The sequence below is a fragment of the Pseudonaja textilis genome, chromosome 1 (genome assembly GCF_049901715.1).
Source record: "Pseudonaja textilis isolate UNSWEBS1 chromosome 1, rPseTex1.2, whole genome shotgun sequence".
NCBI classification, from domain to species: domain Eukaryota; kingdom Metazoa; phylum Chordata; class Lepidosauria; order Squamata; family Elapidae; genus Pseudonaja; species Pseudonaja textilis.
Genome location: NC_141990.1, coordinates 207,037,785 through 207,055,110, shown reverse-complemented (window position 1 = coordinate 207,055,110; position 17,326 = coordinate 207,037,785). Strand labels below are relative to the sequence as shown.

Sequence of the window (17,326 nt, the reverse complement as noted above, 5' to 3'; positions counted from 1 at the left end):
ACACTTAAATACTTTTTCCACTAATGCTCCAAGATATCTAATACGAGATTTGCAGTTGATTTGAAATCTTGAAAAACAGCCTGCCAGTTTGTGTGCTTTATGCTCCACATACGCACAGGTGCACGTGTGTGTTTCCCACTAAATTGAGAGCGTGCTAGTTTTAACTTCATAGTCACAGGAAAACAATGTTCCAAAATTGTATAATTATTAAGTGATTATATCTTGGGTGCAAAAAAAATCAAAATGAAATCCCTAATTGATGCACGTTGTTACGATAATGTACTTTTAACGTTGATAGATGAATAGAGAGAGCTTCAAATATGCATGGCTCAAAGTCTTCAGATGAGAAAGCAAAACATATTCCCGATTGCTAAAATGTTGTGTTTTTCCGCTTATTTTTGGCCTTTTTACATGCACAGAGGGAACCAGCGAAACCTAGTATAGCCAGCAAGCATAGGACAAATAGAACATAAAGAGCTATTTCAGCCTCAGATGAAGTCAAGTCCAGTCCCAAAAATGGCACTTTCTTGATATCTTCCAGTCCTGTTGGGCTTATAGGTGTGTGATCTGTTTTTATAAGCACGGTGCTCCTATGATAACTATGAGTGTTTGTAATTGGTGGTTTAGTAGTACCTACAAAGGTAAAGTAATCATGTAAGATTTGTAAACTGGTACATCCAAATATGCTGCTAAAAATTGCCCTAGTAACTTTCAAACCCCTGAAACCAACCTCAAGTAGAGAAGATCGTTAACTGTCAGTGGCATGTATAGGGAACAAGACCCATTGGGTTCGATTCATAGTAGTAAAAATGAAAATTTCTGTATTCTAGCTTCAGTCCCTGAGGCTATTCTCATGAGTATTCCTGTCTTGGGGATGCTCCAAAATCAAAGACAAATAGATGGGGACTAATTTGCTTTGGCATTTTTAGAAGGATGCCCATTAGGCTGTTCCGTTCAGCACCAGATATGACAGTATCAATACTAGCTGACTATTGCATTGCAACTTCCTCCTGAGAATCTCAATCTCTTGGGGTTGTTTCCTATCATATAGAATTGTGTCCAGACTGGTACAATTGTTACAGTTAAAATAATACTAATGCTTTTTAAATTCTCTTCGCATACCCTTCAAAGCTGGTCCTTTCCTGCTTCTAATAATATACCTACCTTCAGGCTGTGGTTCCAGGCATAAATGAGGTCCATTAGTTGGATCTGGAAAGCCGTTACAGTGGATAATAGATGAGTAATATTTTGAAGACTCTTTTGGGATTCTAGTTAGATTGGGGTCGGTGTGGTTGGTGTAATACAGGCCAAATTTTTCAGAGAAACCCACTGCCCATTCAAAATTGTCCATCAAAGTCCAAACTGTGTAACCTCGGAGATCAACATCATCAAGTACAATTCCTGTTACATATATAAAACAGGGATAGGGAGAGATTCTTACAGTGTTTTTTTTTTTGCAAGTTTAATTACAAACTCATTACACAATGCAGACCCCTGAATAATTCGGGTTGCAGCCTCTAAGCATCTCGGCTGCTTTCAAAACTTCATTTTGAAGGAGTGAGCACAGAAGGAAATCCTAGAGCCAGGCAAATAGTGTGAGTCACCTTAAGTTTAATGCAAAGTGTTGAAAAAATAGCTCTTAAGATAGCCTAGTGTACATTACTGTTTTTGATTTTTATTACTACACACACACACAGGCACTGTTATGAACATGCCAGGGTCCTTTCTCCTCCTATTTTCCCCTTAACAACAGCTCTGAGGTAAGTTAAGCTCTGAGACAATGACTGGCCCAATCACTTGGTTCTCATTCCTAAAATGAGACTAGAACTCACAGTCTCATGGTTTCTTGGCCTGCACTTAACCATCTTAACCACTACACCAAACTGGCTTTCAGTATTTCCAATATTTCCAGTAAGGATAGCTGAATATAGACCGTGAATAGATGGTTACCATTTTGCTGCTTTCATGTTTTTATCAGGGAGAGATTGATTATATATTAGAGGTAGTTGATCATTAGCTTCTACCTTCCTTTAGTCCAGGGGTCCCCAAACTTGGTAACTTTAAGACTTGTGGATTTCAACTCCCAGAAATGGCTGGAGAATTCTGGGAGTTGAAGTCCACAAGTCTTAAGTGGGCACATTTGGAGACTTTTGCTTTAGTAAAACAAAACCATCAAGTTGGAAGTAACCTCAAATGAACAACTAGTTTCAATTAGCTCCCTTTCCAGAAATCTCCACTGTAGAAGCCCTGATAGTCTTAGCCTCCTTATGTAATATATTTTACCTTGTTATTTTTAATATTGTTAACATGACAAATGCTTAACCTGTTCTTGCTAATATTTATAGAGTTCATTTTTTCTCTACACACCATACACAACATTTAACATACAAAGCTTTAAAAAATAATAAATAGCAATTACTAGCTTGTTCCAAAGCTATACAACAGAATAATTAAATCTGCAATAGGGATTGAATTTTCAAAAGCAGTATGAAAATTCTGCATCATATCATTCACCATAGTCATTCATAGGGTTAGAATTTGTTTTCTCACTTTTGTACTCAAAACCCATCTTTCATGCCAGCAAAGGTTCTTTCTCCATTACATGCATTCATTGTAAAATTAAATATTCATTCTTTCAGAGAAAATAGAGATAAAGTAGAAGGATTAATTGGATTTGGAGACTGCTTATGAAAGGAAAACCACATACCCTTTAATGCTTCATTGATATAGCTCTTTAAATAATGTATGCGCCAGGTATCATTCAAGTCTCCATCTGTACGTTCAGAAACTCCGTTCTCAGTCACATAAATAGGTGGATTATTGTATTCTTCTTTGATCCATTTTAAGAGCCTTCTGAAGCCAAATGGAGTCACTTTCAACCAAAAGGAACCAGAACCCAGCCAGCTGTGGTCTACTATGGAAGCAACACCTCTGTCAAAACAAACAAATATATGAGCTCTTTGGCGCTATCTGTGCTTGGTTCCTTTCTTGCAGACATCTCATTACCCACCTTGGTAACATCAGCAGTGCTAGAAAGATATGGATTTACTCTCTTTTTATGTGCACTTACTTGCTCTGTCAGCATTGGTTGAAGTGGATTTGGTGGTTCCTTGATTAGGCTGTTTACTGTTAGCTTGTTTGACTGACTTGGTTAATTCTTTGGGGCATTCCTTTTTGATTGCTAGTGAGCAGGTGTTTTGGTCTTTTAATTTTTTTTCTGGCTTTTTGATTGTCTCTTTTGAATAGTATGTAAAGGATTTATAATTTAGAGTTATCTATGAGACTATTTTCACTAAATTATTGTTAAAATAATCCATAGTTTCAAAGCATTGGCTTTCAATTTTATGCTCCAATGATTTACTGGTGACCTGCAAGGATACTATAAATGGCCTATAGAACCAAGTAAAAATGAAAGTAACAAAAAATCAACTGGGCAAATCTTATGAAATGACATGAGATTCTGACATTCTCTTAAAATCTTAGGAGATTTTGGCATTCACTGTGATCTGAAAAAATACTGGTGTCCCTATAATAAAATAAAAGTTTGGAATTGCTGGCTTAGTTTGAATGTACATAGTGTTAAGAATATTTGATGTGCTTGCGCTTGTTTTTAAAGTTAATGTTCCAATGATTCCCCAAGTAACAGCATCTGCATATTTATCACTTGGGGCTTAGGCAATGAGATGCACAGAGCAAAAGTGAGGACAACTATAACTATTAGAAGAAGGGCCACTTATGCACTAGGATTTCATTTAAGGACCTATTTGATAGAAATGATACCCATTTACAAACATTCTAGAAGCACTAGAGGTATCCGCAAAATTTATTTTATACTGGACAAACAATACATATGTGTACCAAAGATCAATATGTAACAGTTTCTGGTTCTTTAAGAACCAGCCATCTACGTTATGGAAAGTTTAGATTTTTCTGCAACGAGGACCAGCTTTGTGCCTGTAACATGTGATGTATAAGTTGCTTCAAAATAGCCATAGCATAGCATTTAGGTTTAGCTACCACCCTATAGTGCTTTACAGCACTCTCTGGGCAGTTTACAATGCCAGCATATTGCTCCCAACAATTTGGGTCCTCATTTTACTGACCTTAGAAGGAAAAAAAGGTTGAGTCAATCTTCAGCCCCATTAGGGTCAAACTCCTGGCTGTGGGCAGAGTTTGCCTGCAATACTACATTCTAACCACTGCACCACCAGGGTTCTCAAAATATGGGAAGATTCCCATTTTATCAAATAACAGCATAACGGTAAATGTTATTGTGTACTCACAAAAATCCAGTAATTTCACCCTGAAAAATGGCTAACTTTGTATTTCATTTTTATTAGGATTAAACGGTGCATAATTTAAGGCAATATAAAATCATGCTTGCAGCTTACCTATCCGCATCATAGGAGCTTATAAAAGCAGGAAAATTTAAATTGGATGCCAGGATTGTGGTATAATGATTCAAGCCAAAATAGTCATATGTGCCTTTAATTCTTTGCTTTTCATCTTCAGTAAATTCAGGGAGGCTGGATCACACATAACACAAACATACATGGAAATAGAAAAATAGGTTTTTACCTGACACATTTATTACAAAGGATTGGCAAAGTTGCATATTACTATATCAGCTGGACTCTGTGATTTATCATGTAGCATAAATTCCTATGTAGGCACTTTGTCTTCTGAAAAGGGCAAAAGCAAGTCACTGAAAACTGACCTTTTACCAACAGCAGAAGAACAGTGGGCCTTCTTAGATAATTCAGAATCTGGTCTAAACATGCTCAGTTTCGTGATTGGAATCAGGAAATGAGTTGCTTCGCTGCTGGCTTTGTTGTAGTAGAAATGAACACTAGCCTTCTCTTGAACTTCTACAGCTTCACAATTTCATGAGCATTTAGTGTCTAGACCAGGGCTGTTCAAACTCTGGGCCCGCAGGCCGGATGCATCCTGTGCTAGCCACCCCCCCGCCTGGTTTAGCAAAGTCCCAATATACCTGACAACTTAGGTTTGACACTTCTGGTATAAACTATATAGAGATTTTCAGTCATCCAGGTCATGGTTGTCTCAAAGGTGCTTTTTCAAAAGGCAATTAGACTACGTTTTCTTTCTTTTTTCTTCTTTCTTTTTCTTCCTCAAGGAAAAAAAACATAGTCCAATTGCCCTTTGAAAAAGCACCTTTGAGATTAACATTTAGCGTTTCCACTAGCAAGAATCCTCTACTCCCATCATTTCATTTCATTTTACCTCATCCCACCTCCCAGCAGCTTTCTCCCACTCTCTTGTCCTTCGTAGCTTTTTGAGGTCACCAGAAAAGAAGATATCCTGACAAATGGATCAGGAAGGATGGATTGTTTCAAGAAGTTTGTCAGCAGGTGCCTCACCACCATTCAGAAACATTCAAAAAGCTCTGAAGAAACGCCAATCCTCAGGGCCCTCCAGTTCCCATACTGTTGCTGAGACAATTGGTCATCAGAAGACTATTTCACTTTTAACAGCTGGCACTTGGATTCCCTTTCCCTTCTGTCTCCCCTTCCTTTCCCTTTTGTGACATAACGCAGTGGAGAGCTTATTCAATGTTTTTTTTTTTAATAGCCTTTCCCGGGAACTGTTCTACATTAGTGAATCACTCACCGTGATTGGCCAGAACTTCTTTCTTGTACCCTCTTTTTCATCAGATCGCTATAATCGCCGGTTTTGAAAATAGGATGAGCAAACCAACCAACAAAAAACTGTGGGTGGGACATCACAAGAAATCAAGAGTTACACACACATTAACCAACTTATTCGCAAAAGAGCAGCTCCTCCAAACCTCTTCCCCCAGACACCAGCTGAGTCTCCACGTTGTAACCTGATAGTTACAGCTGCAGTCGCTTGTCTTCCAGGGACACCTTGTTGGTGTCCTTCAAGCCCTAATCTCGGAGTCAGAGCTCCCACAACCTATACTCTCCATCTGCTGAATACAATGCAAAAATAGTGCTAGTAGTTATAGCTGCAGCTAGGACACCAACTCCTACCCAATAGCACGGAGGTTAAAAGCATTAGCCCTTCCCTCCTTAGAAATAAAACATCTACCAGTTCTTTGTAAGTATTCCCAAATATTGCACATTTATTAGATTTTCATACTACTTTTCATTTAGGAGCTCAAGGCAGTGTGTATAGCCCTCCACCTTCTTCAACAACCTGTGAGGTAGGTTGCGCTACGAGAGAAGGACTGCCTCAAATTTATCCCACGAACCTTCATAGCTGAGGGCAGATACCTGAACCTCATTCCTAGTCCAACAATTTAACCGTTGCAGCACAAGTAATAATAGAAGCATGAAGCTCTTAAGGTTCACGATTCCCCTTCTAAAAAGGCATGGATTAAAAAAGACAAAGATATGTCTTTTTTAGATATGAATGTCTACTCGTTAGACTATGTTTCCCTCCCCAAGGAATTCCCTAGTTCCATTTCTAAGTGTGACACTGAAAGGCATGTATATGAACAGTTGTACCCTAAAGCACAGCCGCTTTGAATTATTATTTTAATTGTTTAAATAAATGTTGCAGATTTCAGCTATTCATAATCTTAACCAGCCTACTCCAAGTAAACCACCTTCCAGATTTCTGAATATGAGCTTACAGTATTTCTACAGTAGAATGATTATTCTGAACCAAGTTCGAAAAAAATCTGAATTAGTCTTATTTCCTAGCATCTTAGGTGTAACTCTTGTTTTAAAATTGGAGTAAGTAAGGATTAACATACAGGAGGCATGTTCCATCTAGGAGGACACAAGACCTGATTAATTGTTGTTCTCTCCCCATACTTGAAGACTGAAGCTGATCATGCACTATTTTATATCTCAGAGGTATTAACACTTTTCATAAACTAAGTACAGATTAGATATTAATACCTACTGAATACCCAAACTATGTTTCCGTTGATTTTATTTCATAGAAGTATACCTACTCTTTGGTTTTAAAATCAAGCAAAACTGTAGACCTTATTGGGAGTACATGATAGAGTTTACATCAGGGTGTCCAATCTAGGCAGATTTAAGACCTGTGGACTTCAACTCCCAGAATTCCCCAGTCAGCCATGCTGGCTGAGGAATTTTAGGCATTCAACTTCACAAGTTTCAAAGTTGCCAAAGCTGGACACTCCTGGTTTATATCATTATTTAATTTCTGAAATGGTAGACCTACTCAACATGGTGTCCTGATTGCCAATAGCTTGTATTTCAGCTGCTCCTTAGCTAATATAATTTGTGATCACACCAGATGGAAGCTGTGGTCCAGCAACAACCGAGAGTCGTATTACCTGAACATATCTCTCAGCAGCCTCATAATCCTCCTGTTTGTGAGGGTTCTTTGGTTCGGCCCACTCAACACTGACGGAAAGTGAGATCAATCCTTTTTGTCTGGGACGGTAGGTCTCATTGTAGAGATGCCACACTTCTGCATGTGCCTTAATCAAATTGTGTCCCACAACGTAAGGGGCATGACCCGGTCTTATAGATATGCCTGAGAAAACAGTGACATAGGAATGGGATACCCTGCAGCTACAGGAATACTGATAGATATATTTTAATAGATTGATTTTTATCTGTTTGTTTTTCTGCAAGGAGATATCCTCTTAAAACATGCACTTTTTTTCTTCTTTCAGTATATTAGTGACAGAGGTCCATTTTACTGCTTTGATGATTGTATCACCGACATAAAGATCATAAAATTTAAAGGAGATCCTAAAGAAAAAATTCCCTTGTTCAAAAAATAGATTATAATTAAGCTTTGTACGTATTATATCATACCTTATTGCTGACGTGTACATTAGTTTCTGGCCTGTGTGAATCCCCACTCTATGGTTAACTAAAAGCTCTAAGCTGAAGCTTTCCCGCAACTCATTTACACAATTACAGCTCTGTCTTAAAGGCATCCTTCCCTATGCCCAGGGGTAAACTTCAAAAATTTTAGCAACGGGGTTCTCTGCCTGGTTGCTGAGTTGGTGTGGCCATGGTGGGTGTTAGGAATCTGTCCAACAATTAGTTGGGTTGGCAATATATAAACCAACAATGTATGTTTGTACCTTTAAGACAAAATCACTGTATTGATTCCCATTGATTGATTGTATTGCGAATTGCCATAAGAGGGAGCTAGAAATCATGGCTTGCTCTCTCTGACATTCTGTCTCTCTGACATTCTGTTGCTATCTAAGCTGTGCTTATACTTTGATATTTTTGTTTACTGTAAATGACAAAGGCAACTGGTAAGAAGACTTTGTAATTGGATATTCTTTGGATTGTAAAACGTATATGACTGGACCGTTTATTGGACTGTGCTATTTCTTAAAGTAAACTTTAACTCAATTTAGTGTATCTGTGTGTGGCTGAATAATTATTCATAACTACCCTCATAAACATTTCCATGTGCATATCCTTGTTACTCAAGAATTATTCTGTACATATCATAACAGTAGGCATAGTCTAGTTGGCCTCCCTCACCATGGCGGGGGGGGGGGGGTTGCCCTCCCCAGACTCTGGAGGCTTTCCTCAAGCCTCTGGGAGGGCAAAAATGGTCTCCCCAGGCTCCGGAGGCTTTCTGGAGGCTGAAAATGGGCCCATTTCTGGCCTTCCTGAACTTTTGGGAGACCCATTTTTTGCCCTCCCCAAGCCTCCACATCCTCCCTACATTTACCCGCATCCAAAACGAGCCTTGTGGGGACTCCTGGGAGGGAACGGGCGAGTTGGCAGGGCCATTCAGGAGTGGGATTGGGGGCTCTCCGTACTGTGCAGAATCTTAGCTAGAGAATCTCCCGAACCCCTGCAAAGTCCTAGCAGCCCACCCCTGCCTATGCCCCATATCAGTTAGTTGCTGAGAATAGTTTGTATTGCTTAAAGAACAGTAGACTTCCAAATATAGGCAGTTGAAGTTTATCATGGCCCATTGTCTTAAGAGGAAGAACTAAAAAAATGTGGATAGACTTGGCAGCATAGCCAAGACCTGCCTAAGATAACAAGGGAGTAAAGGCTTATATATGGCTTATAACAATTTCTTGCACACTCTGCTCTTCCTATAGAAATCTATCGGATAATGACCTCTGAGCTTCCCCAAAGACGGACCGCTGACCACGATCATGCACAGCTTTGGTTCGTGCTTCAGCGTCGGAGAGCCCCAATCCTTTGGATTCAGGGCAGAAGCTACCTCGTAGGGGTGGCAAAGGAAGGGGAGACTTTCAGCTGGGTAGAGGGGAGTCGCAAATCCCCTCCCCGGCTTGACAATTGCTCCGTTCCGAAGACGCCTGAAATGGTGGTCTAAAATGGCCACCCTGAAGGGGAAGATTAGACTAGAATAAGATTGTGCAGGAGAGAGAGAAAGAAGTGAACAGCAGGAGGAATGGGATGATATAATCAAATGGAAGATACCCCCAGGATTAACATTTCAAAGAATCTTTAAGAATCTAAGTGGCGAAGAGAGAGAGAAAAAAGGTGTTAATTGCTTTTGACAGCATCGGGGCTTCGGAACCACAAAAGGTAGAAGCTGGGGAAGGAACTATATAATCAACTTGGATAAGTATACTTTGATTTTATATTGGCACTAATAAAGCTGAACTATAGACTGTTAAAGAGGAAATTTAATATCAACGGGATTTGATCTTTTTCTTGTTGGAAAATTGTGGTTTAAAAAGCTCTGAATAATACAGAAGAAAAAAGAAAAGAGGGGGTGAAGACTTAGCATAATAAAGAGTGCCATCTCAGTTAAACTCAACTTGTTTTTCTTTTAAAAAACTCTTGTTTCTTGAAATTGCATGGAAATTGATACAATAAAGCAAGAACTTTGAAAAATCAAAATATTGTAACAAAGAAAGAATTAGGAAGATTCTGCCTTTGGATTAGTTGCTGATTCTGACATGAATTTGGCACTGGATTACCAGAGACTTAAAAACTTGAGAGGAAGAAAAGTTGACTGTTGGAAATAAACTTTAAAGATATTACTTGGATTAAATTGTGAATCAGAAAGTTGTAAAATGGCGATTTCTCTTCTTGCATTAAAAATGGAACTTAGAAAAATGAAAGAAACACTACAAGAATGAGGTGAATTGCTGGGTTTTGCTTTAAAATTTATTGAAAATGCGACAGCAGAATATGAATAACAAAGACAAAAGGCAGAAGAGGAGGTGGAGCAAATCATAGAAGGGGCCATCTTTAGTGACCATCGAGAACCAAGAACTCTTGAAAGAAAGAAGAAAAGAGTTGGAAATAAATACAGGAAATTTAAGAAATTAAATAAAAAGGGGAATACCCGAAAATTTAAAAAGGGAAAAAGAGTCAGCAGAAATTCAAAGGGCAAAAGGAAGCTATAAATAGAGAGAGGGATAAAAACTGGAGTGAAAGAACAAAGGAGAAAAGACAGGGGGAAAGAAGGGACAAGAAACAGGATTTGGAAACAAAGAAATATGGGAATTGTAAAAAAAATGGGGAAATCCTCAGTTGGACACAGAGATAACGGGTGATTATTATTATATAGAAAGGGGATTCTGCAAGGTATTGAGGGGTAATATAAATAAATTTATAGTTACGAAATAGGGACATATAGACTGACTAGATGGAAAAACAGAATTGTTATTTTTTGGATAATGGAATCTAATGCTCTTCCTCTTTATGTAGAGAGATAATTGTAATAAATAAGTATATTAGATATATTGAAATATTTTTAAGATTGGAATGTTGGCTCTTTTGGTTTAAATATGAATGGAATAATGAATGGAATATGTATATTAAATATATGGAAATAAATGAAATAATATAGGAGCAGAACTGAAATGGAATTAACTTTAGGGTTTAGGACTGTTTGACTGTTTGAATGAGTAGATTAATATGTCCTTTTTGGGGTGGGGGGGAAATTTAATGAAATTTAAAAGGAGAAAAACCATGCAGAATCTGATTTATATATGCTATGTAGTTTTAAAGGGATTATTAAGTTTAATGTTTTAGGTAATAATGTTAAATATTTTAACGAGATTTAAAAGGGGTGAAAATAAATGAATTTATAACTTAGAGGTGGCACACTTATATTGAGATTTCAGGGGGGAAACCAATTTATAGAAGTGTCTTTTTTAATTAGAATTTAAGATGAAATATACAAATGTGACAGTTAAAAGTACTAAAGTATAATGATTATGAAGTTATCATAGGTGAATTAAATAATGAGATAAATATTTAGAATAATACAATAAAATAGAAAATGTATAAAAGCACTGTTAAGATATGGAATTCGATATAAAAATTGAATATGTAACCATGGTCATATTTGTATGTATATGTGAAACCTGTAATCATGCTGTTCACTAAAAAGAGACGTTAAAATATGGAAAACTGAATAAAACTGGTTTATTAAAAAAAAAAATAGAAATCTATCGGATAATGTTTCCTGTGACTTTTCTCAGACATTCTAACAAGATTGATTAACAGACCCAAGACACAATTCAGAACTTGTTCATCTAAGAACAGATTTGCTACTTGGTTTCCCCAAAGCTCTTAGCTCCATTAATGTCTTCCATCAATTACTCCTGTTCCTGATGCTGTGTTTAGAAGAGTCAGGCATACTGGGTTAAGGGTAAGAACCCCATGAATCCTTCACAATTGGTCCTGATGATTGAAGTGGCCGAAATGTATAATTCAGCAACACTTTAAAGACTAAAGGCTACTTATACATGAGACTAAACCTGGAATTTTAAGTTCTCTATTAATTGCAAAACTATCCTGGGTCAACAGAAATTTTAATAACAATATCCTCCGGTTTTTCTAAAGCCTTCCTCCTATAAACAAGAAGAATTGGCAAAAGACCTTACCTGGTGCAGACACTCCATAACCATAACCAAGGTTGGCAATGACGTAAGGCTCATTTAAAGTTATCCAAAATTTCACCTTGTCTCCCAATCTTTGAAAAATGAGGTCGGCGTAATCTTTAAATTTTGGAATGATGGCCTCATTTTCCCACCCTCCAATGTTCTGGAGGGCCTGAGGGAGATCCCAGTGGTACAAGGTTATCTAGAATTTAAGACATGCATTTACAAGAGTCTATTGTTTTTTGTTCGAGTAACCAGTTACCTGTGTAAAACATTACTTTGGGAGAAATGGTTTATTAAATTCTTCTACAAAACCACAGCCAAGTCATGGGGTACAAATATATAATTCTCAAGTCAACAAACGTGAAATACTTCCACATTGAAACCTTTAATGCTATCAATGAAGAGACCTTGTGCATGCAATTATACTGTATTTGGCTTCTTGGAAGGTATTTGGGTGGAAATAAGAAAGATCAGTGCAAATCTCACAAACATGCATATTCTTGTGAGATTCTGTTTATTTTAATTTTGACACTACAGGTAGTCCTCAAAATATCACAGTTCATTCAGTGGCCGTTCAAAGTTATAACGGCCCTGGAAAAAGCAACTTATGACCAATTTTCATGTTCACGATCTTTGTATCAGCCCCAGGATCATGTGATCAAAATTCAGATGTTTGGCAACTGGTTCATACTTATGATCATTGCTGTGTCCCTGGGTCATGTGGAACCTTCTGACGAGCAAGGTCAATGGGGAAGCCAGATTCACTTAACAACCAGGTTACTAATTTATCAATTGCAATGATTCACTTAACAACTGTGGCAAGAAAGGTCCTAAAATGGGGGGGAAAGTCACTTAACAAATGTCTCACTTAACAACAGAAATTTTGGGCTCAGTTATGGTCATAAGACAAGCAGTTCCTGTACCTAGTTCTTCTGAGTATTTATTAATTAATTAATTTGTTTGTTTGTTTGTCAAACATGTACAAGATAACAAGTATAAATATAAACATAAACAAGAACAAGGAAGTAAATACAGATAAATGGGGACAGTAAGACAGGGACGGTAACCACGCTGGTGCACTTATGCACGCCCCCTTTAAGGACCTCTTAAGAAAGGGGCGTCCACAGTTGCCTGTTTGAGATTGAAGCTGTGAGGGGTTGAGGCTGTAACAACGGAGTCAGATGGGGTGTTCCTACCCAACCTGTCAGCTCTGGAAGCCATATTCCACGCTGCCACATAGCCTGAGAAGTTGGGAGGGAGTGATTCCAATTGAGTAGTTCTACTAGACAAGTAAAATTCTTTTCCTAGTTCAAGGTTATTAAGTGTGGCGCAGCAGAGAAAAAGGATCTTACACTGAGACAGATGGGGATTGGTCCATGTGATGTGATGATGGGAGAACAGGGGGATGGACTGTAGTTTGGGATATTGTGGGAAGTCCAGGAAATTTTTAGTTTCAGGATTTCAGAGATGTGCCAGGTGCTATTCTAATAAAGGTACTGTTGAGATTATGTTTGTCTCAAAGTTACTGATTGGAATGGAGGTTTCCTGGAACGCTCACACAATGTTTACTATAGGTAGCCTTTGACTTACCACCATATGTTTCGTGACTGACGTTACAGTCACCATGAAAAAAATGACCTCCATCTGGTCCTCACACTGATAATTGTCGCCGCATCTCCACGGTCACACAATCAAAATTTGGGTGCTTGGCAATTGGCATATATTTACAATGACGGCAGCGTCCTACAATCATCATTATCATCACCATTTGCGACCTTTCCAGCTGGCTTCCGACAACCAAAGTCAATGGGGAAAGCCAGATTCACTTAACGGCGATGTGATTCACTTAACAACTGCAATGGTTCACTGACAACTGTCGCAAAAAAGGCCATAAAACTGGGCACAATCCCCATAACAATCCCCTTCCTTAGCAATGGAGATTCTGGCCCCAATTGTAGTCATAAATTGAAGAGTACCTGTATATAACAAATCATCTCATTGTAAACCTGAAAGATGACATCTTATTCCCCCTTCCAAATATATGCTGTAGTACAGGGGTCTCCAATCTTGGCAACATTAAGCCTGGAGGACTTCAATTCCCAGAATTCCCCAGCCAGCTTTTTCTGGCTGAGGAATTCTGGGAATTGAAGTCCTCCAGGCTTAATGTTGCCAAGATTGGAGACCCCTGCTGTAGTAGATTGTAAGGAATCCCGTGCTGGGTTTTTTTTTTTTACCTGAGGTTGGATGTTTGCTGCAAGAAGTGCATCTACAAGTCTTTCATAGTACTTCAGGCCAGCTTCATTGATCTGCTTGGTGGTCCCATCTGGGAGAATGCGAGGCCAGGAGACTGAAAAACGATAATGGGTCACCTTGATATCTTTCAGGGCAGCCACATCTGCCTCTATTTTGTGGTAGCTGTCACAAGCTACATCTCCATTGTCATCGCTGTCGATTTTCAAAGGCGTGTGAGCAAACTGGTCCCAAATACTGAGGCCTTTTCCATCTTCTCTCCAAGCTCCTTCAATCTTTAATGAAAGGAAAGTTGTGTACCTTAGGTTTATTACATCTTCCCGGCTAGGAAATAATCACACATATAATCACCCTATTTTGATGTCCCAAAGGGGCTTTTTCAGGAGGCAACTGGACTTTTCTTGTTTTTTCTTTGAAGACATTTCGCTTCTCATTCAAGAAGCTTCTTCAGCTCTAACTGGATGGTGAGGAATGGAAGGATTTATATTCCTTGCTGACAGTTGGTCATTTGCATCCTTTTAGCGAATTGTTAAGGCCAGCTGGAGGTTTATCTGTGTCCTCAGGATCACCTGAGTAGTGCAAATGGTTCCTGTAATCTGCAATTTTTTTCCCTCTGGAAATCTGTCCATACTCCCATACCATTCAAAGGGTGTTCATCCCAAATTGTATAAGTCTGTAGAGATTCTATCATCCAGGTCATGGTTGTCCCAAAGATTATCCAAGAAGCTTCTTCAGCTTTGTCTGGATGGTGGGGAATGGACTTTTAGCCACGCACTTTGAGATGAATACCCTTTGAATGGTGTGGGAGTACGAATGGATTTCCAAAAGGGGGAAAATTGCAGACTACAGGAGCCATTTGCACTACTCAGGTAATCTTGAGGACACAGAAAAACCTCCAGCTGGCCTTAACAACTCTCTAAAAGAATGCAAATGACCAGCTGTCTGCATGAAATATAAATCCTTCCATTCCCCACCATCCAGTCAGAGCTGAAGAAACTTCTTGGAAGCAAAATGTTTTTAAAGAAAAAACAAGAAAAGTCCAGTTGCCTCCTGAAAAAGCACAACCATGACTGAGAAACTCCATAGACATTGAACCCTGTTTTGATCCTCACCAAAAGACTGTAAGTTTAGACGAAGAGAATGAGAAAGACAGAGGCTCTTTAGGGTTGAACAGGAATTTGAACCCAGCTATGACCAATTCTAGACTAATACTTAGATCACACTGGCTCTCACTTCAGTGACTCACTACTAAGTACAAAATTGGCAGTATGATTACTGTATATTGACTATAAGAAAAAGAGAGAGAGAGAGAGAGAGAGAGTTTAAGAACTAGCAGTGTTGCATGTCTCCCTTCCTGCCACTGTTTTCCTGGAGTCTGAGCAAAGGAAGAATTCCTGTTAATCTTATAAATTTCATCTGGTCTTAATCAGCATGTTTCTATATTATGGGATTTGACTTATCATTAAAGGGGTAGCTCACCATCATCAAGATAAATACTAATCTAGAAGAAGAAGAAAATACTCCAGACATCCTAGAACCAGCCTAGGATCACATACATGTCTGAGTTACACCAATTACTACCAGGGAGAATCCGATCTCTGCCATATAGTCTATGAATTTCTCAAGCAGTCCCACTCTCAGAGTGAATGGATTCTGATGTTCCCTAGCACGGCCAGATGGGGAATCCAATCCCCATCAAGTTATCAAATCCAGCAGCTCAGATAAGGAGACTGCTGGCCAGCTATTGTTGGGTGATCAACAAGCAGTACCACTAGCCAAGCAAAGCATCGGATTATATAGCCAAGAGGATTATTGCTCTTCTCTCGCCCTTCCTTAGACTTATAGCTTCTGAAACAGAAATATCTCCAAATTAGAAGACAGCTATACGTACAGGTCTGTTTGCACTTCCTTTCTACATAGCAGAGGATTAAGACAGGGGTGGGCTTCAAAAATTTTAGCAACAGGTTCTCTGTCTGGTTGTTGGGTGGGTGTGGTCATGGTGGGCGTGGCCAAGTCGGCCTCCTGCACCCCGGTGGGGCAGGTGAATTTTTGCCCTCCCCAGGCTCAGAAGACTTTCCTCGAGCCTCCAGGAGAACGAAAACAGCCTCCCTGGGCTCCAGAGGCTCTCTGGAAGCTGGAAATGGGCCCATTTCCGGTCTTCCCAAACTTCTGGGAGGCCTGTTTTTCACCCTCCCTGAGCCTCTGCACGCGCCCTACACTTACCTGCAACCAAAATGGGCCACATGGAGTTCCTGGGAGGGGCGGGGTGAAGCCGGTCAGGAATGGGATTGGGGGGTTCTTTGAATTGCACAGAATCTTAGCTAGGGGCTCTCCCGAACCTCCAGCAGCCCACCCTGGATTAAGACCTCATTATGACAAGATTTGGCATCTAGTAATAGCAACCTGAGCCCACGTCTCCCAGCAATCTGGCATCCAAAAATTCAAGTAAGTCTTGAAAGTGATTATTGCCCTCTGTCAGTGTAATTCATTTGCCATACTCTCCCGTTCCTTTTCACTCTTCCAATCCCAGGCTGTAATCTCCCAAACTCTTCCCTACCCCGAGACCTCTCCGTGCTAGTCTGGTTGATGAATCCCTTAATTTTCCACTACCATCACTTCATACAGGCATTCTAGCTTTCCAGCCAGTGGCTATCCAGGCCAGATCTAACAAATCTCCCAACTATTTCCACAATGTTCTTAATAAAGTTCTATATCAAGGCATGTTGGTTTTAATAACCTGATATGCTGCTGTGGCCACACTCCAATAGAAGTTCTTGGGAAATTCTCCATAAAGGAACTCATCCTCTTTTGACAGCGGGAATCCGTTGTTACGTATGATTTCTGAATAATATATAGCAGACTCCTTAGGGGTTCTAGGCCTGTTTGGATTTTCAAAATCAACCTGATGTAGGCCATATCTTGGCTCGTAACCGTGCAGCCATTCAAAATTATCCATAAGTGACCAAGCAAAAAACCCTCGAAGATTTACTCCATCCAGTTTGTAGGCTAAAAAAAAAAACAGAAAATCAAAACACTGGTTTTGTATTGGGTATGTTTACTATAATACTAAAAAAGTTAAGAAACAAGAAAAAGACTGGATGATTTACTCCTGTTGACTTATGTATAGGTAACAATCTTGGGGATAGCTGGAAGTAAATTGTCCTTCAGCCTACAATCATATGTACATGCAATTTCAAGGGATTTACTCCCAGATTTCAAGATCCATGACCAATACAAATTTCAGCACACAGC

At 39.2% G+C, this 17,326-nt stretch overlaps 1 protein-coding gene across 1 annotated transcript in view; it reads right to left on the bottom strand.

Moving 5' to 3' along the window:
* Nucleotides 1–2,627: 2,627 nt before the first annotated feature.
* The window catches only part of LCT (lactase), a 35,466-nt gene continuing 20,767 nt past the window's right edge, over nt 2,628–17,326 (bottom strand). Inside the window, exons 9-15 of the mRNA XM_087925621.1 lie at nt 16,812–17,080; nt 14,059–14,349; nt 11,825–12,023; nt 7,298–7,500; nt 5,632–5,729; nt 4,392–4,526; nt 2,628–2,931 (exon numbers count right to left, since the gene is read on the bottom strand). Coding sequence (XP_087781747.1) covers nt 2,628–2,931; nt 4,392–4,526; nt 5,632–5,729; nt 7,298–7,500; nt 11,825–12,023; nt 14,059–14,349; nt 16,812–17,080 — 1,499 coding nt within the window. The remainder of the gene's footprint in view (nt 2,932–4,391; nt 4,527–5,631; nt 5,730–7,297; nt 7,501–11,824; nt 12,024–14,058; nt 14,350–16,811; nt 17,081–17,326) is intronic.